This window comes from Mus pahari, chromosome 5 (assembly GCF_900095145.1).
Source record: "Mus pahari chromosome 5, PAHARI_EIJ_v1.1, whole genome shotgun sequence".
Taxonomy (NCBI): domain Eukaryota; kingdom Metazoa; phylum Chordata; class Mammalia; order Rodentia; family Muridae; genus Mus; species Mus pahari.
Genome location: NC_034594.1, coordinates 154,335,952 through 154,351,724, shown reverse-complemented (window position 1 = coordinate 154,351,724; position 15,773 = coordinate 154,335,952). Strand labels below are relative to the sequence as shown.

The 15,773-nt window shown below is 41.8% G+C and overlaps 1 protein-coding gene across 1 annotated transcript; it reads left to right on the top strand.

The window, feature by feature from the left end:
• The first annotated feature begins 7,065 nt into the window (after positions 1 to 7,065).
• LOC110321207 (vomeronasal type-1 receptor 90-like) lies at positions 7,066 to 7,986 on the top strand. The gene has a single exon (XM_021197327.1). The coding sequence runs from the start codon at positions 7,066 to 7,068 to the stop codon at positions 7,984 to 7,986; it is 921 nt and encodes a 306-aa protein (XP_021052986.1).
• Positions 7,987 to 15,773: the final 7,787 nt, after the last annotated feature.

Genomic DNA, 15,773 nt, shown 5'->3' with positions numbered 1-15,773 from the left:
GGAACTCACTTGGTAGACCAGGCTGGCCTCGAACTCAGAAATCCGCCTGCCTCTGCCTCCCGAGTGCTGGGATTAAAGGCCTGCGCCACCAGGCCCAGCAATTGTATTTTCTTTCTTATAGAAGCTTCTAAAAAAGTATTTTTATATGTTCCTTTTAACAAATATTGGGTACAACCTTTAAAACATCAATGTTTGTATCAAAACAAGACCCAACTTATTTTCTGCTTGCTGTAAATTGAGCAAAGATGCTATAATAAAAACAAAATGAAGGAACAAAAAGAAAAAAAATTCTTTATGAAATAATTATGTGAAAAAAATTTAAAAATGTTTATAGATTGAGAAATAACAAAGTTATCATAGAAATCAACAAAATAGCCAAGCACGGGAGCACACACCTTTAATGTCAGCACTCAAGATGCAGAGGCAGATGGATCCCTGTGAATATGAGGCCAGCCTGATCTATATAGTGAGTTCCTGGGTCTGTGCAGAGAAACCCTGTTTCAAAAACCAAAAAGAAGGAGGAGGAGGAGGAAGAGGAGGAGGAGGAGGAGGAAAGAAAAGAAAAGAAAAGAAAAGGAAAGAGAGAAAAGAAAGAAATCAATGAAATAATAGATAAATTAATATAACTAAAAATTATAGAACTTTGAAATAACTGAGTTTTTATAACTATTGTTAGATTAATTATGAAAGAAAAGAAGAAAGTTTCAGCTTTTTATTAACAGGGGATTAATATCCAGAACACATAAGAACTTGGAGCATTAAAAGAAAGAAGTTACATTTCCTGTTGATACACTGAGATACCCAACAAAAGCAAACCTCAGAGCAAAGGGCTTCATTTGCCTCATAGTTTGGGGTCACAGCCTCAGGTGATAAGGAAATCGAGGCAGCAGAGGCCTGAGGTAGCTGGTCACAGTGCAGCTACAGTGAAGATACAGAGAGAAGTGGGTGTTAATCAGTTTGTCCAGGATCACAACTCAGGGAATGGCATGACCCACATTTAGAGTGAGTCTTCCCATGGCAACTAACCTAATCCAGAAACTCCCCACAGATGTGCTCAGGAATTCATTCCATAATTCTACATTCTTGGGGTTGATAATAAGATTATCATAAGCACTTTTATAAAAATGCAAGTGGCTCTAGCTGAATTTTTCCCATATTACTCCAAGAAACTAGATGCAAAGCCTATGTAACTGGTTTTATCATGATAAATCCACATCTGTATTAATTTTCTGCTTGAAATTCTCTTGTTGTTCCAACATAATACCTGACAACAGCAAGTAACGGTTTATTTTGCTTTATGGCTGGAGGACAGAGTCCAATGATGAAGACAGAACAGTGGCAGGACCATGAGGCTGCTGGTCATGTTGTGTCTGTATTTAGGAAGCACACACACACAAAAGGAACGCCAGTCAGTGTTCAGATCACTGTTGTATCTAGAGCTCCAGCCCGTGGAGCGGTGCCACTCAGTTAGAGTGGGTCTTTCTACCCAATTAACCCAATATAACAGCCAGTTCACAGACAGGCCGCAGACTTGTCTCCTAGGAGATTTTAGATCCTCTAAGTTGACACTATTAACCATCAAATAAGGTTGGAAATGCCTAGGGCATCAATTTTTTTTCTAATTTTTATTCTCCCCTGTAGATGAATGTTACAGTGTTTATTTAACCACTTGAGGTTTGCTGTTGTTGGTTTGTTTGTTTGTTTTAAGAAAAACTCTCTCTACATAGATAGCCCTGGTTGGCCTGGAACTAGCTCTGTAAGCCAGGCTGGCCTCAAACTCAGAGATCCACCTGCCTCTGTACTAGGATTAAAGGCAAATGCTACCGTATCTGGCTTCTTACTATTTTAAACATTGTATCTTTTACAAGGAAAAGGCTTTTTTTTTTTTTCCTTTCTTCTTAAACGTATCTAACCTATGTAAACTTTCTGTCAGGAATCTGGTAATAGGTACCTTTCTCCTGCATTTTCTAATCTTCCCAGGTTCGTGCACATAAAAGTATAGGCTGGATATTATTTTCACTGTTGTTATGTATTTCTATTGGTTGCCTTTAAGTTTCCACTTCTCTGAGGATACACCTGGCCTTTCATCCACCCTATCTATTACAATCTGTAAGAAATTCAAAATAGTTGCTTTAACACAACATCTTCTAATTCTATACCTGGCACATCAAAAGGCTCCTTTTTTTTTTTTTTTCACAATTTTGCACAAAGTGCTTTGTAGGACGGAACATAATTCTGTATCATTTCCAGAGGATGTTTAAGCCTCTTGATGAATCCATTCATGAGGTTGAGGGATGGCCGTTCAGCGTCCTCTCTTCCCTGCCCCCTCTCCTGCTTAGCCTATGCTCAGTTTGCTTATGACCACCCCAACCCCAACTTCCAGTGTCTCTATCTTTAAAATTTTATTTCTTTTAAATTTTACTTTTAAACTTGTTACATTTTGAAACATAAAACTGAGTATCTAGAAACCATAAAAAAAAAAAAAAAACAAAAACAAAAAACCAAGAACAATCTTATCTGGAAACCAAGTCCTCTGTACCAGAATTGAGCCAGAGAAGAAGGTGTCCATCAAGGTAGAAGAGGACCCCCTCAGGTCCGCTGAGAACTCATGAGAGGAACCAAACATCTCTGACCCAAGAGGAGAGGGATGGCAAAGTACAAAATGGCTTATCTTCACGTGAAAATGGGAGACATTGGTGTCATCTGCAAGACTGGGACCCTTCTCATTCCTCGCCCATATGTGTCACTTCTCATTCCTCGCCCATATGTGTCACTGGTACTTAAGAAGAAAGTTTTGTGCACAGTTCTCCCCAGATAACTATTATGCAGGAGACAATAAAATTAAATTAAGAGACAAAATGTTCCACTGGGGACACCACTGTTCTTTGCTCCTCAGTGAGATCTTGTCACCTTACCACAGACATTAAAATTACAGAGCTGCAGGGAACTTAGCTAAAGGCTAAGTTATTTACTTATCAGGTTCGTTCTCAGACGTGCTGCATCTCCCACATCTCTGCTTGGGTAGGCGCTGCTTCAGTCCATAGGCGAAGATTCTGTTGGTGAGTAGATTGGTTCTTAGCGGTCATTACAAGGAACCAAACTGGATTTCCAGGTGAGGTTTTGGTAGCCTCGGGTTAGATGGTCCCTCCCACCATCCTATACAGCCAAGAAACTCAGTGAGAGAAATTTGTTTTTAGGATAAGGATGTCTTTTAATTGAAACTTGAAAAATCAACTTCATACCCTAAGAAGTAATTCTAACTATAATTTGTTTTCCAAATAATGTAACTACATCAATACTTAAGTAGCATTATGTTCTACTGTCTTTAAACGTTGCTTCTTTTGCACAGAATCAAAAGGAGGTAAGCTTTAACTCATGTTTATTACATGCTTTCTGTTTTACCTCTGATGTATAAATAAAATGGAACTATTACTGGATGATTGGCATGTGTGAATTTTAAGCGAAGAAATTTAAGAGAATAGTATTACATACTTTAAATTTATGGAAATAAAGTGTGTAGTGAAAACATTTCTTCAGTCACCACAATTCCACATTACTCAAAAATATCCACAAGTATGTCCTCTGGAAAACGGCCTGAATTTGACCTTCACAAAATTCAAATTAATGGTATTAGTTCATAAACATGTGTCCTACCACTTAGGAAGTGTTAAAGCTGAATAGAGATAATTCAGTTTTCCAGTATATATTTTTTAAATAAATAATTGTGTTTGTCTTCTTTTTCTGGCCCCAAAATACCTGGGAATGTAATTTCGAAAACCTGAGAATACAAAATATTTGTGACCATTAATCCTGTCTCTCTCTGTGTGATTCCTCAATGCAATACCCCTGCCTATTTCTCCGCTAGTGGGTTTTGACAAAACTCATTTTGTTTAGAGGAAACTGTGAAGCAGCTGAAGCCAATTCTGCCTGGCTGTTCTTTTAAATTCAGGTTTCACCTCTCATTTATACCGTTGGAGAAATTTATCATAAACATATTTCTTCGGTTGTTACTTAATTACAGGAGTTTGGTGAGACATGAACATTAAATCTCTTAGCAAGAGGCTGAACTCCTGTCTCTCTGCTGAATTCCTCCAGGACTGTTTGTGTGTCCTGATAATGACAGTTTGGGGGTCTCTGAGATAGCAATCCTCTGTGGCTTCCTGTTTTGTTTCTTCTTCTGGCTTTTGCTCAATAGAGACGTAAAATATGTTAAGTGTTCCAGCTGAGCTCTGCCTTACAGTTTTGCTATTTTACAAAAGCAATCTGTATTCATTTGTTTTTCACAAGAGCTGCTCCACATCCGCCCAGATAGTTTCCTGGGCTTTTGTTTACCACATTTCTGTGGTGTGTTTCCTGCCACTCGCAGACATCAGTTGCACACTCTGTACTCACATTTGACACTTCCTAAGTGGTGGGACACACATTTATGACGTCAGTTGTGCGATGTTCTTCTCTTCCCTCGGGTACCAGCATTTTCTCCCTGTGCTCTTTATGGTTTCCCAGCTAGAATTGTGCCCCTTGGTAAAAGATGCCCACTATAATCTCCGTTTAAACTCTCCTGCATGAAGCAGGGCCAGTTTCATGTCCCAGCACCTTTGGTCCATTTTGACTTTGTTGATGGTAATGAGGACAACGTTGGTCAAGTTGAGTTGTGAACAAAGATAGATCAAAGCATGATCTTCCATATATGTAAGGATGGATGCTCATGTTCTTCCATATATGGAAGGATGCACGTGTTCTTCAGTATATGGAAGGATGCTCGTGAGCTGCTTGGTCCAGGGATTAATATCATTTGTACATCATCCAATTTTAAGATGCTTAGATGCTTTTGTTCATGCTGTGCATGAGACAATGCATGGATCCCCCAGACCTGCTCCCTAAATATGATTGCCCACAAGGTAATGAGTGCCTACACTTACCGGTGTCTGCTAAAGGCTTTTCTCTTCCCTACACTCTCTGCTCCTCCCCTGACCACTGGGCTCAGTACAATGACTTGAACATTATCACTATTTTGGGGGAGCCTTTGAAGATATCTCATGTCACAGGATTTTCTTTCCATCAAATCCATAAAGGCAAAACATGGATGATCAGAATGCCTGCTTCTCTGGTCCATGTGATAAAGGAGTCTTAACTCTGTCCTTCTTCCTCTGAAGGATTTGCAGACCTCACCACCATCTCACATGTCTCTCTAGAATTTCTGTATGTTCTCTTTCCTTATTTCTCTATGGACGCTTCCCTTCCTCTTTCCCAAGATAGTCCTGTCTGACGTGACCTGTTTCTAAAGTCCTTTTATTTTCCTTGTTACTTACGTCTGCGTCTGTGATCCACAAGTAAGCCTTGCCTGTAGAGCACAGACAAAGAGGACAGTGGCTGTCCTGTGACTAAAATTACAGTGGTTGTTAGCCCCTATGTGGGTTCTGGGAATCAAACTCAGGTCCTCTGGAAAAGCAACCAGTGCATTTGACCCACCATCACTCCAGCTTACAAAATGCAATGTTTAGGCTTGGTACATAAAGTGGACCAGATGCTGTCTCTATAGCCATGCATCCTAGGGCCACATTGAGGAAGGTCTTTTCTCTGCAGATGCCAGAGAGCATCTTTCTGCCCCTGATCTTCTAGACCAAGCTAAGAAAGGCAGATGTGTGTACAGGAGGGGAGGAGGCACAGCAGGAGAAGACACGAACAAGACCCTTTTAAATTTGTGTTCATAGCTGGATTGTATTTGAATGAACTAGTCACTCTGGCATGATGATTTAAAAACAAAACAATGACAACAACAACAACAACAACAACACCCATGTGAAATCTCTGTCCCACCTTGGGAAGTTAGAGTGGGAAAATCTAAAATTCTACTATATTCCATTCTAAGCTTTTGATAACTTTTGTATCTTTTAGCAGAGTCTGAATTGATCAACTGTTAAAAGAACTGTACTAAATATCCCATTACCTGTCTGAGAAACTCCACAATAATAAAAGGCAATCGCTGCTTTTTTATAGACGTCATCACAGACCAGAAACACTCTCAAGCTTGGTATGTATAGCTCATCTTTCTCTCATATAAAAGATGACTGGACCTTGGAGTTACAGGCTGCTTAAGATCATTCCCATAGTATAGCAGATCATGGATGTACATTCAACCAGTGTGATTCTGCCCACACGGACCAGCATTCCTTCTATTGATGTATTAAGATCTGGTCTGGTAATCAATCAGCTAGAATAAAGTTAATACTGATACTAATAGCAACAATGTTAATACTGATAAGTGGTTATCTGATCCATTGACAGGCCACTTGGAAGACCTCATTTCCGTTTCTATGCTACTTCCTCATTTAAGTCTACCAAAAAGAGACAACTGTTGCTTTGTACTGACATCGAGAGGGAGGACGCAGATGGAGGAGCTAAGGGTCAGATGATAGAGGGCTCACCTCACAGGCACAATGCCCTGGGTTGGATTCCAGGCACCACACAAACCATAATGGTACATACCTGTAATGGGGGGGGTGAGGAGAGAGGACTAGAAATTCAAGATCATTCTTAGCTACATAGTGTCTTCGAGGCTAGCCAGTGCGACATGAAACCCTGTCTCAAAGGAAAGGAGGAGGAAGATGAGGGCTAAAACCAAGTAAGACATTGCTGTTGCCCTAAAAACCTAAAATAAATAAATAAATAAATAAAAGATGTTATTCAGGTAATATTTGCTCTACTATATGGCAATTTTTATTGTATAAGAAAGTACATGTACTGTGGGAACAAGCATTCAGATACAGAATCCAGCCATGATCAGAAAGTAATGAGGGGAGAGGAGGGGGGAGGTAGAGGTAGAGGTAGGGGGAGGGGGAGTGAGAGGGGGATGGAAGAGGGGAGGGGGAAGGAGAGGGAGAGGAAGAGGGAGGGAGAGGGGATAGTTCCTGGAGAACATGAGAACCAGATCAGGGTACACCGTGATTTGTCCATTCTGAGACAGCCATAGTGTGGACTGAGATGGATGAAGACAGCAGTGGGTAATAACTGGTTTTTCTTGTGTTGCTTTCAGATGTGCCCTTGTGCATTTCTTTCCCCCATAAGATGAACAGAAATGACCCAGTATACAATAACAATGGCATAAGAAATGCTTTTTTTTCTGAAATTGCCTTTGGGGTCTCAGCCAACACCATCCTCCTGCTCTCCCACGCGGTCACATTCTTTCAGGAACTGAGGCACAAGCCCATCAATATAACCATTGGTGTCCTGGCTCTAAGCCACATCGTGATGCTGCTGGCCATGGCTGCCATGGCTACAGACATTTTGGGGTCTCAGGGGTTTTGGGATGACTTCACATGTAAATCAGTGATCTCCTTGTACAGGCTGATGAGGAGTGTCTCTATTTGTGCGACGTGTCACCTGAGCATCCTCCAGGTCATCCTCCTCAGCCCCAGAAGCTCCTGTTTGGCAAAGGTCAAACCTAACTCCCTCCAGCACAACTTGTGCTGCTTTCTCTCCCTGTGGGCCTTCCACATGTCCATTAATGGTTTCCTAAACTCCATTGTGGCTGCCCACAACATGACCTCACACATTCTTATACTGGTCACTAAATCCTGCTCTCTCTGTGTTGTTAGTGGCATCATGAGACACTTACTTTCTATACTGGCTGTCTTCCGGGATGCCTCTCTAGTAGGGCTCATGGTACTTTCAAGTGTATACATGGTGACTGTCTTGTGCAGACATAAAAGGCAGTGTCAGTACCTTCACAACACCAGCATTTCCCGCACAGCATCCCCAGAGCAGAAGGCCATCCGGAACATTCTGTTGCTGGTGAGTTTCTTTTTGGTCATGTACTGTCTGGATTCCATTGCCTCCTCCTGGAGAGTTATGTGGAATAATGACCCAACCCATCGCTGTGTCCAGATGTTTGTGTCCAATGGCTATGCCACGTTCAGTCCTTTGGTGTTCATCAGTACTGAACAACGTATAATTAACTTTTTGAAAACCACACAGGGCCAACAGTAAATATTTGATTATTCTGTGATGAACAAGCTTCCTTCCCAAGAACTAGTACATTGACTTCCGGGTAATCAATCATGGCATACCATACATGAACTCTGGGCTACATAAAATAAAAGCATTGAAACATTTTCTCTGTTAAACCTACTTTTGGTATAAGCTTCAAAAAATATATAGTTTAACATTGAAACATAAGCCATTCTGAAATAATAAAAGTTACTAATAATTCTAGTGGTCTGAAGGAAAACTGAATCATTACAGCATAGAGTAACTCACATATTATATATGAGAATTTTCAACACTTTTAATATGTCACTAGTCATGGTGACCTTTAGTTCAATAACTAGGTATGTAAATTATTATCATGGATTATTACCATGATTATTATCATGAATCAAAATTGTATATATTATGATCTATACACTATGAGGCTAAGAGGTAAGAGTACTGACTGCTCTTCCAAAGGTCATGAGTTCAAATCCCAGCAACCACATGGTGGCTCACAACCACCCATAATGAGATCTGATGCCCTCTTTTGGTGCATCTGAAAACAGCTACAGTATACTTATTTATAATAATAAATAAATCTTTGGGCCGGGGTGGGGCTGACAAGAGTGAGTGGGGTTGACTGGAGAGAGCAGAAGTCCTAAATTCAGCCGGGCGTGGTGGCGCATGCCTTTAATCCCAGCACTCAGGAGGCAGAGGCAGGCGGATTTCTGAGTTCGAGGCCAGCCTGGTCTACAAAGTGAGTTCCAGGGAAGCCAGAGATACACAGAGAAACCCTGTCTCAAAAAAAAAAAAAAAAAAATGAAGAAGAAGTCCTAAATTCAATTCTAAACAACCACATGAAGGCTCATAACCATCTGTACAGCTACAGATGTACAGATGTAACATTTGTTCTTTTAAAAAAATCTTTTTAAAAATCTTTTTACAAAAGAAGAAAAGGGAGAAGGAGGGAGAGGGAGAAGGAGAAAAATCTTTTTAAAAAATCTTTTAAAAATCTTTTTAAAAAAGAAGAAAAGGGAGAAGGAGGGAGAGGGAGAAGGAGAAAGGGGAAGAAGAAGAGAGGGGGAGGAGGAGAAAAAGGAAGAGGGGAAGGAGGAAGAGGGGAAGCAGGAGGGAGAGAAGGGGGAGGGAGGGGAGAAGGGGAGCGAGGAAAGGGGGAGGGGGGAAGGAGGAGGAAGAGGAATTATTCTCCAATGAGAGTTCTTCCTGTGTGAATCAGACTCAGATTTCACATATCAGAACCCTTGTCAGATGTCAGTCTTGGAAATTCTGCAACCCAAAAATAATGAGACAATACATTTCTATACTTTATGAACTATTCAGTCTGTGATCTTCATAGATAAGAATCCAAATGAACTAAAATGGCTTTCAATGGAAAAAACAAAAGACATGGGAAAGAACAAAGGCATGAGGATTAAGTTTCCTGATTTCAAAATATATCACAAAGCTATAATTTTTTTAAGATTGATTTATTTATTATATGTGAATACACTGTAGCTGTCTTCGGACACTCCAGAAGAGGGCATCAGATTTCATTACAGATGGTTGTGAGCCACCATGTGGTTGCTGGGATTTGAACTCAGGACCTTCAGAAGAGCAGTTGGTGCTCTTAACCACTGAGCCATCTCACCAGCCCTGTGGTTCTTAAATAAAAAGAAACATATATACACTAATCAAAACCCCCAAAGTACAGACATATCTGCTCAGCTGACCTTTGACAAGGATACACAACAGGGAAAGGACACTATTTTGAACAAATGGTCCAGAGGACAGTGGCAGAATAATCAAACTGGACCCTTGTTTCATACCTAAAAATTAGTGGAAATGGGTTAATGGTTTTTATGTGAGGCCTGAATATATAATCTAGGAGAAAACACAGCACACACTTATGTCACACCCCCTTCAGTGAAGCCTGCATGACAGGCCCAAAAGCTTGGATGCAGTCCCGAGGCAAAGAGTTTCACAGAAACTCAGTCTCCTGGAGCCTTGGCACAAATGCTCCAAACCTGTCCCTGTGTTAGTTGGTGAATGAGCTGTGTGCTTTCTTTCAGTATTATTTTATTATAGGTGCCTCCAAGAAATGATTTTACAAATACCTAAATCAGGTTGAACTTTACTCCCTGGCCTTCACCAATGTCCTAGGCAGTCCTTGAGCTGACCCTGGGCTTAGAATTTAGTAAAAATGTTACTTATTCAGACGAAATGCCCTAGTGCTAACAGTTAGCAATCAGGCATCTCACAGTTGCCAGATAGAAGCTAGTAATCTCAGGGCTAGTTCAGAATAGTATACTTAGAATTCTCATTACAGACATGAATGGCAGCCTACATTACATAATAGTAGAAAGAAGGTGGGTTGTGGTTTTAGGAGGAACTAGAGTATTATATTATTCATGAAAGGGTTAGTAGAATGGAACTCCCCTGGTGTATGTTTGCACTAGGCCCTGAGGAATAGCACAATCAGGTATTTACTAAGGGACCCCTGGTGGTGGGTTTAACAGTAGACTAGCATTGCATCAGACCTTTCACCTGGCTCCTGTGAATAGCTGATTTTAGATAGGGCTGTTCCTATCTCAGTTGTAAACACTGCCTGGCTCCTGTCAGCTCTTATATATGCATTTTCTCTGTTTTGTGTAAAGAGCCATTATGTATCTCGATGTACCTTGGCTGATGTATTGCCAAACTTCCTTGTTTTTCTTCTGTATTATAAGTCTGATGCTTGCTTTGAGAAATTACATTCAGATGCAGGACTCTCTCTGGTGTCCGTGTCTGTTTGTCATCTGCCAACTCCTTGCCCACCCGTACCAGAACCCTGATTCTCCCGCGGTTTGAGGGGCCCACTGAGGCCTTTTCACAGCACACTTACCAATCTCTCCCTGTCCTCTGAAGTCATGATCATCGTTCTGATCTGCTTGTTATTCAATGTACACGTGTGTCAACTTACACTATACCACACAAGTATATAAACTTGTCTATCAATCTAGAATAAGATTGTGAGGATAACATTTAAAATGTTTATTAGTGTGTTTGTAGGTATGTGTGTGTGCATGTGTGCACACGTGAGTATGGTGTATATATGGGGGAGTTACCATGACATACATGGAGAGGTCAGAGGACAATGTTTTGGAGTCAGGTCTCCCCTTTCACCTTTCTGTGAGCTCTGGGGATTGAACTGGTAATCACCAGACCTGCACAGCAAGCTCCTTAGGCTTTATAGTAGGCTCAGCAGATTTCTTAGTTGGATCTATTACATATCAACAATATAAACTTGTTTTCTTGGAGATATGGCTCATCTAGAATCTGACAAGAGAAATATAAAAGGAACCTGAGAATGTTATGCCAGAAAGGATATGTGCTCCAAAATATAAATTCATGACAAATGATACAAGAACTAAGCTAAGGGGGCTGGAGAGATGGCTCAGTGGTTAGGAGCAATGACTGCTCTTCCAGAAGTCCTGAGTTCAATTCCTAGCAACCACATGGCTCACAACCATCTATAATGGGATCCGATGCCCTCTTCTGGTATTCATATACATAAAATAAATAAATAAATCTTTAAAAAAAGAAAAGAACTAAACTAAAAGATCTTGAAACCATGAACACTGAAAGAATGTGATTAGTAAAATAAATGGTTTCAGTCATAGACCATATTTGAAAGCATAAAGTGAATATGTCATTCCATACTGATGTAGTGACATGGGAGATACACAAGGGATGGGAAAGAAATCTTACAGAAGTATCTCCTCTGACAGAGCTGCCTTGTCTTTCTGTAACTTACTTACAAAGAAAGGAATCGTGGGACTGGGGAGATGACTCAGTCATAGAGAGCCTGTTGTGCAAGCATAAGGACCTGAGTTCAGGTCCCCAGAATCCATGTGACAGGCTGGATGTGTCCTCACACACACACCTGCAACCCCAGTGTGTTAGAGTTCTCTAGAACAGAACTTATAGGATGAATATATATACAATCTTTCTATGTACACATGCTATATGTACAGAATGTATGTATGTATGTATGTACTATGTACGTACGTACGTATGTATGTATAAAGGAGATTATTAGAATGGCTTACAGGCTCTGGTCTAACTAGTCCAACCACGGCTGTGTACAAACAGAAGGTCCAAAGTCCAGCAGTTGTTTAATCTATGAGACTAGATGTCTCAGGTGGTCTTCAGTATACACCAGAATCAGAAAGAAGTAGGCTCTAATGCCAGGGAAGGAAGGAACTCGCTAGTGAGGGTAAGCAGGCAAAGGGAGAACTTCCTTCTCCCATGTCGTTTATATAGACTGCCAGCAGAGGGCGTGGTCCAGACTAAAGGTGGATCTTCCCACTTCAAAGATCCAGATTAGAATTGGGTATTCCCATTTCAAATGATTTAACTGAGAGAGAAAAAAATCCCACCCAGGTGTGCCCAGCAATTTGGGGTTTTAGTTAATTCTAGACATAGTCAAGTTGACAACCAAGAATAGAATCACACCCAACAATGAGGAGGTGGTGTGGAGACAAGCGGGTCCCTGAAGATCATTAGCCAGCTTGCCTCACTGAACTGATGGGCTTCCGTTTCAGTAGGAAACGGAACCTTGTCTTAAAAAATACAGGTGGAGCCCAGGTCGGCCTCTAATTCATGCCTCCTGCATGATCCTACTGGCGTGCGCCGCCACAAGGAGCAGAGACTGAAAGAAAGGTCAACCAGAGACTGCCCCACCTGGGGATCCATCCCATATACAGTCACCAAACCTGGACATTATTGTGGATGCCGGGAAGTGCTTGCTGATGGAAGCCTGATATGGCTGTCTCCTGAGAGGTTCTGACAGAGCCTGACAAAGACAGAAGCAGAAGCTGGAAGCTAACCATTGGACTGAACTCGGGAGTCCCCAATGGAGGAGTTGGAAAAGGGACTGAAGAAGCTGAGGGGGTTTACAGCCCCATGGAGGGAGCAACAGTGTTAACAGGCCAGACCCCTGGAGCTCCCAGGGCCTGGACCACCAACTGAAAAATACACATGGAACGACCCATGGTACTGGCCACATATGTGGCAGAGGATGGCCTTGTTGGACATCAGTGGGAGGAGAGTCTCTTGGGCCTGAGGATGTTCAATGCCCCAGTATAGGGGAGTGCCAGTGAGGGAAGATGGGAGTAGGTGGGAGGGGGAGCACCCTCATAGAGGTAGGGGGAGGGGGGATGGGATAGGGGGTTCCTGAAGGGGAGACCTGGAAAGGGGAAAACATTTGAAATGTAAATAAAGAAAACATCCAATCAAGAACAAAGAGAAAAGGAAAGAAAAGGCAAGGCGAGGCTACGAGGTGAGGCAGGGTAGGCCAGGCCGGGGCAGGACAAGGCAAGAAATTGTGTGGGAATAAAAAAAAAAAAAAAGTACAGATCCTGTCTCAAAAAACAAACAAACAAACAAACAAAAATACAGATGGACAACAGTCAAGAATAAAATACCCACTACTGACCTCTGTCCTACACACACACACACACACACACACACCCACACACCCACACACACACACACATACAGGCATGCGCACAAAGATGACCCCTAGTGCTGGAGAGACAGAGGTAGGCAGATCCCTGGGAGCTCAGTGGCCAGCCAGACCAGCCAGACGGGTGAGTTCCAGGTCAGTGAGCCATCCCATCTCAAAACACAAGAGGGAAGGCTAAGGAGATAGTTCGCTGAGTTCAGATCTTCAGCTTCCACATAAAATCAGGGTGTGGGGGCTGGTGAGATGGCTCAGTGGGTAAGAGCACTGACTGCTCTTCCGAAGGTCCGGAGTTCAAATCCCAGCAACCACATGGTGGCTCACAACCACCCATAATGAGTTCTGATACCCTCTTCTGGTGTGTCTGAAGTCAGCTACAGTGTATAACAATAAATAAATCTTTAAAAAAAAAAATCAGGGTGTGGTGGCATGCTCTCATAACTCTAGTGCTTAGGGTGTGGCCGGTAAAAACACATAGGCTCTCCCTGGGGACTTGCAAGTCTAGTCAGAATGTCAAACTTCATGTTCTGTGAGAAACCCTGTGTTAAAAATTAAGGTGGAAAGAAAAAAAAAATTAAGGTGGAAAGCAATAGAAGATACTTGAAATTGACCTCTGACCTACCAACACACACAAATTATGAACCAATACATAGTGGACAGACGCCATAAAATAAATACCTCCACACTTAATATATTCAATAGCTTAATAAATAATTCAGTGGGGGATAGAGAGACAGCACAATAGTTAAGAGCACTTCCTGCTCTTCAAGAAGAGCCAGGTTTGATTCCAAGCACACAGGTGGCAGCTCACAGCCATCTGTTAAAGCCTATTGCAAGGGATCTAGTGCCCTCCTCTGGCTACCATGGGTATTGCATGTACATGGTGCAAGACATAAATGCAGATGAAACACTCATACTCAAAAATAAAAATAAATCTTTCTCTAAAAGATGAAGTGTAAAAAGGAACCTCCTTTATACAGTGAAACTTCAAACTGAAGGTGTGAGAGAAGTGCAAAAAACAGTAATCAGGAGAAACTACAGCAAGAAGCAAGACCCCTGCCTTAGCACCAATCACATCAGACCTCCACTTGATATCTTTTATTCAGTTCTTCCTGCTTATTTATTTCCTTCCCTTTTCCCCCCTTTTGCATTGGTGGATACTGAAGCGAGTGCCTGGAGCAGGCTCAGCAAGCTTTCTGCAGTGGCTATGCCTAAGCGTGTCCTTATTTTCCTTGCATCTTCCTTTTTCTTTCTAGCTCCCTAACCCGAAAATACAGGGTTTTAAAATAAATATATTAACTGGTCAGTAACCCATAACAACTACTCCTGTTAACTCAGAACTCTAAAATTTAACCCAAACTTTATACCTGTAGAGAATGTATTTAACCCCAGAAATGGCTGCTACTGATTTGCTAATGACAGTGTGCCCTCCAGCGTTTAGATGATTCTATTCTTAGCACCTCCTTCCCTGACCCACATGGTACCTGGGAAAACTAGGTGCCAGCAATCAGGAGAGTGTGCCTACAGCCTCAGGAGGGGAGCCAGGCTGGAAGACTTCCCAACGCTCCATCCAGACAGCCGACATGATGCTGTCTTGGAATTTCCTGAGAAAACTTCAGAGGTCATCTGCTTATGTTACCCAGTATGCTTTTCTCTGTTAATGCAAACGTGGCTAGTGACAATTATATACTCGTGCAGCCTCTTGAGGTGGCTGATAACGATACTTTGCACAGGCAGGAATCTAACACAAGATTTTAACCTTCCTACGCCAAGCGTTGATGGAATGCCTAGACACTCACTGTCCTGCAGGAGAGAGAGACGCACCAGGTCTATGCCTTGTATTTATGGGCATATACTAATTCCCGGTTAACAGTGTTAAGTGAAGCATTTCACATGAGAAGAATGGACCACATCCAACAACCCCTCTTCTCCTTTTATCCCTAATCTTCTCCAATATTTAATTTCCAGTCTTTACTAGTCACTATTTAACTTTCAGTCGCATATCTTTATTTTTAATTTAAATTTTTAAATTTTCATTATTGTTGTTGATGTTGTTGCTGTTTGAGACAGGGTTTCTCTGTGGAGCCCTGGCTGCCCTGGAACTCACTGTGTAGACCAGGCTGGTCTCTAACTCAGGGATCCACCTGCCTCACAATCCCCAGTGCTGGATCCAATAAAAAGTGTGAATCACCACCACCCAGCTACATGTCTGTCTTTAAAACAAAAACAAAACAAAAAAACAAAAAAACAAAAATGTGGTGTTCCTGCCTGCACGCAGACCGGCGCCTTGTCTGCGTGGGCA

Excerpts from the sequence above, each read along its gene's own strand:
- LOC110321207 (XM_021197327.1), top strand. The coding sequence starts at position 7,066 with ATGAACAGAAATGACCCAGTATACAATAACAATGGCATAAGAAATGCT.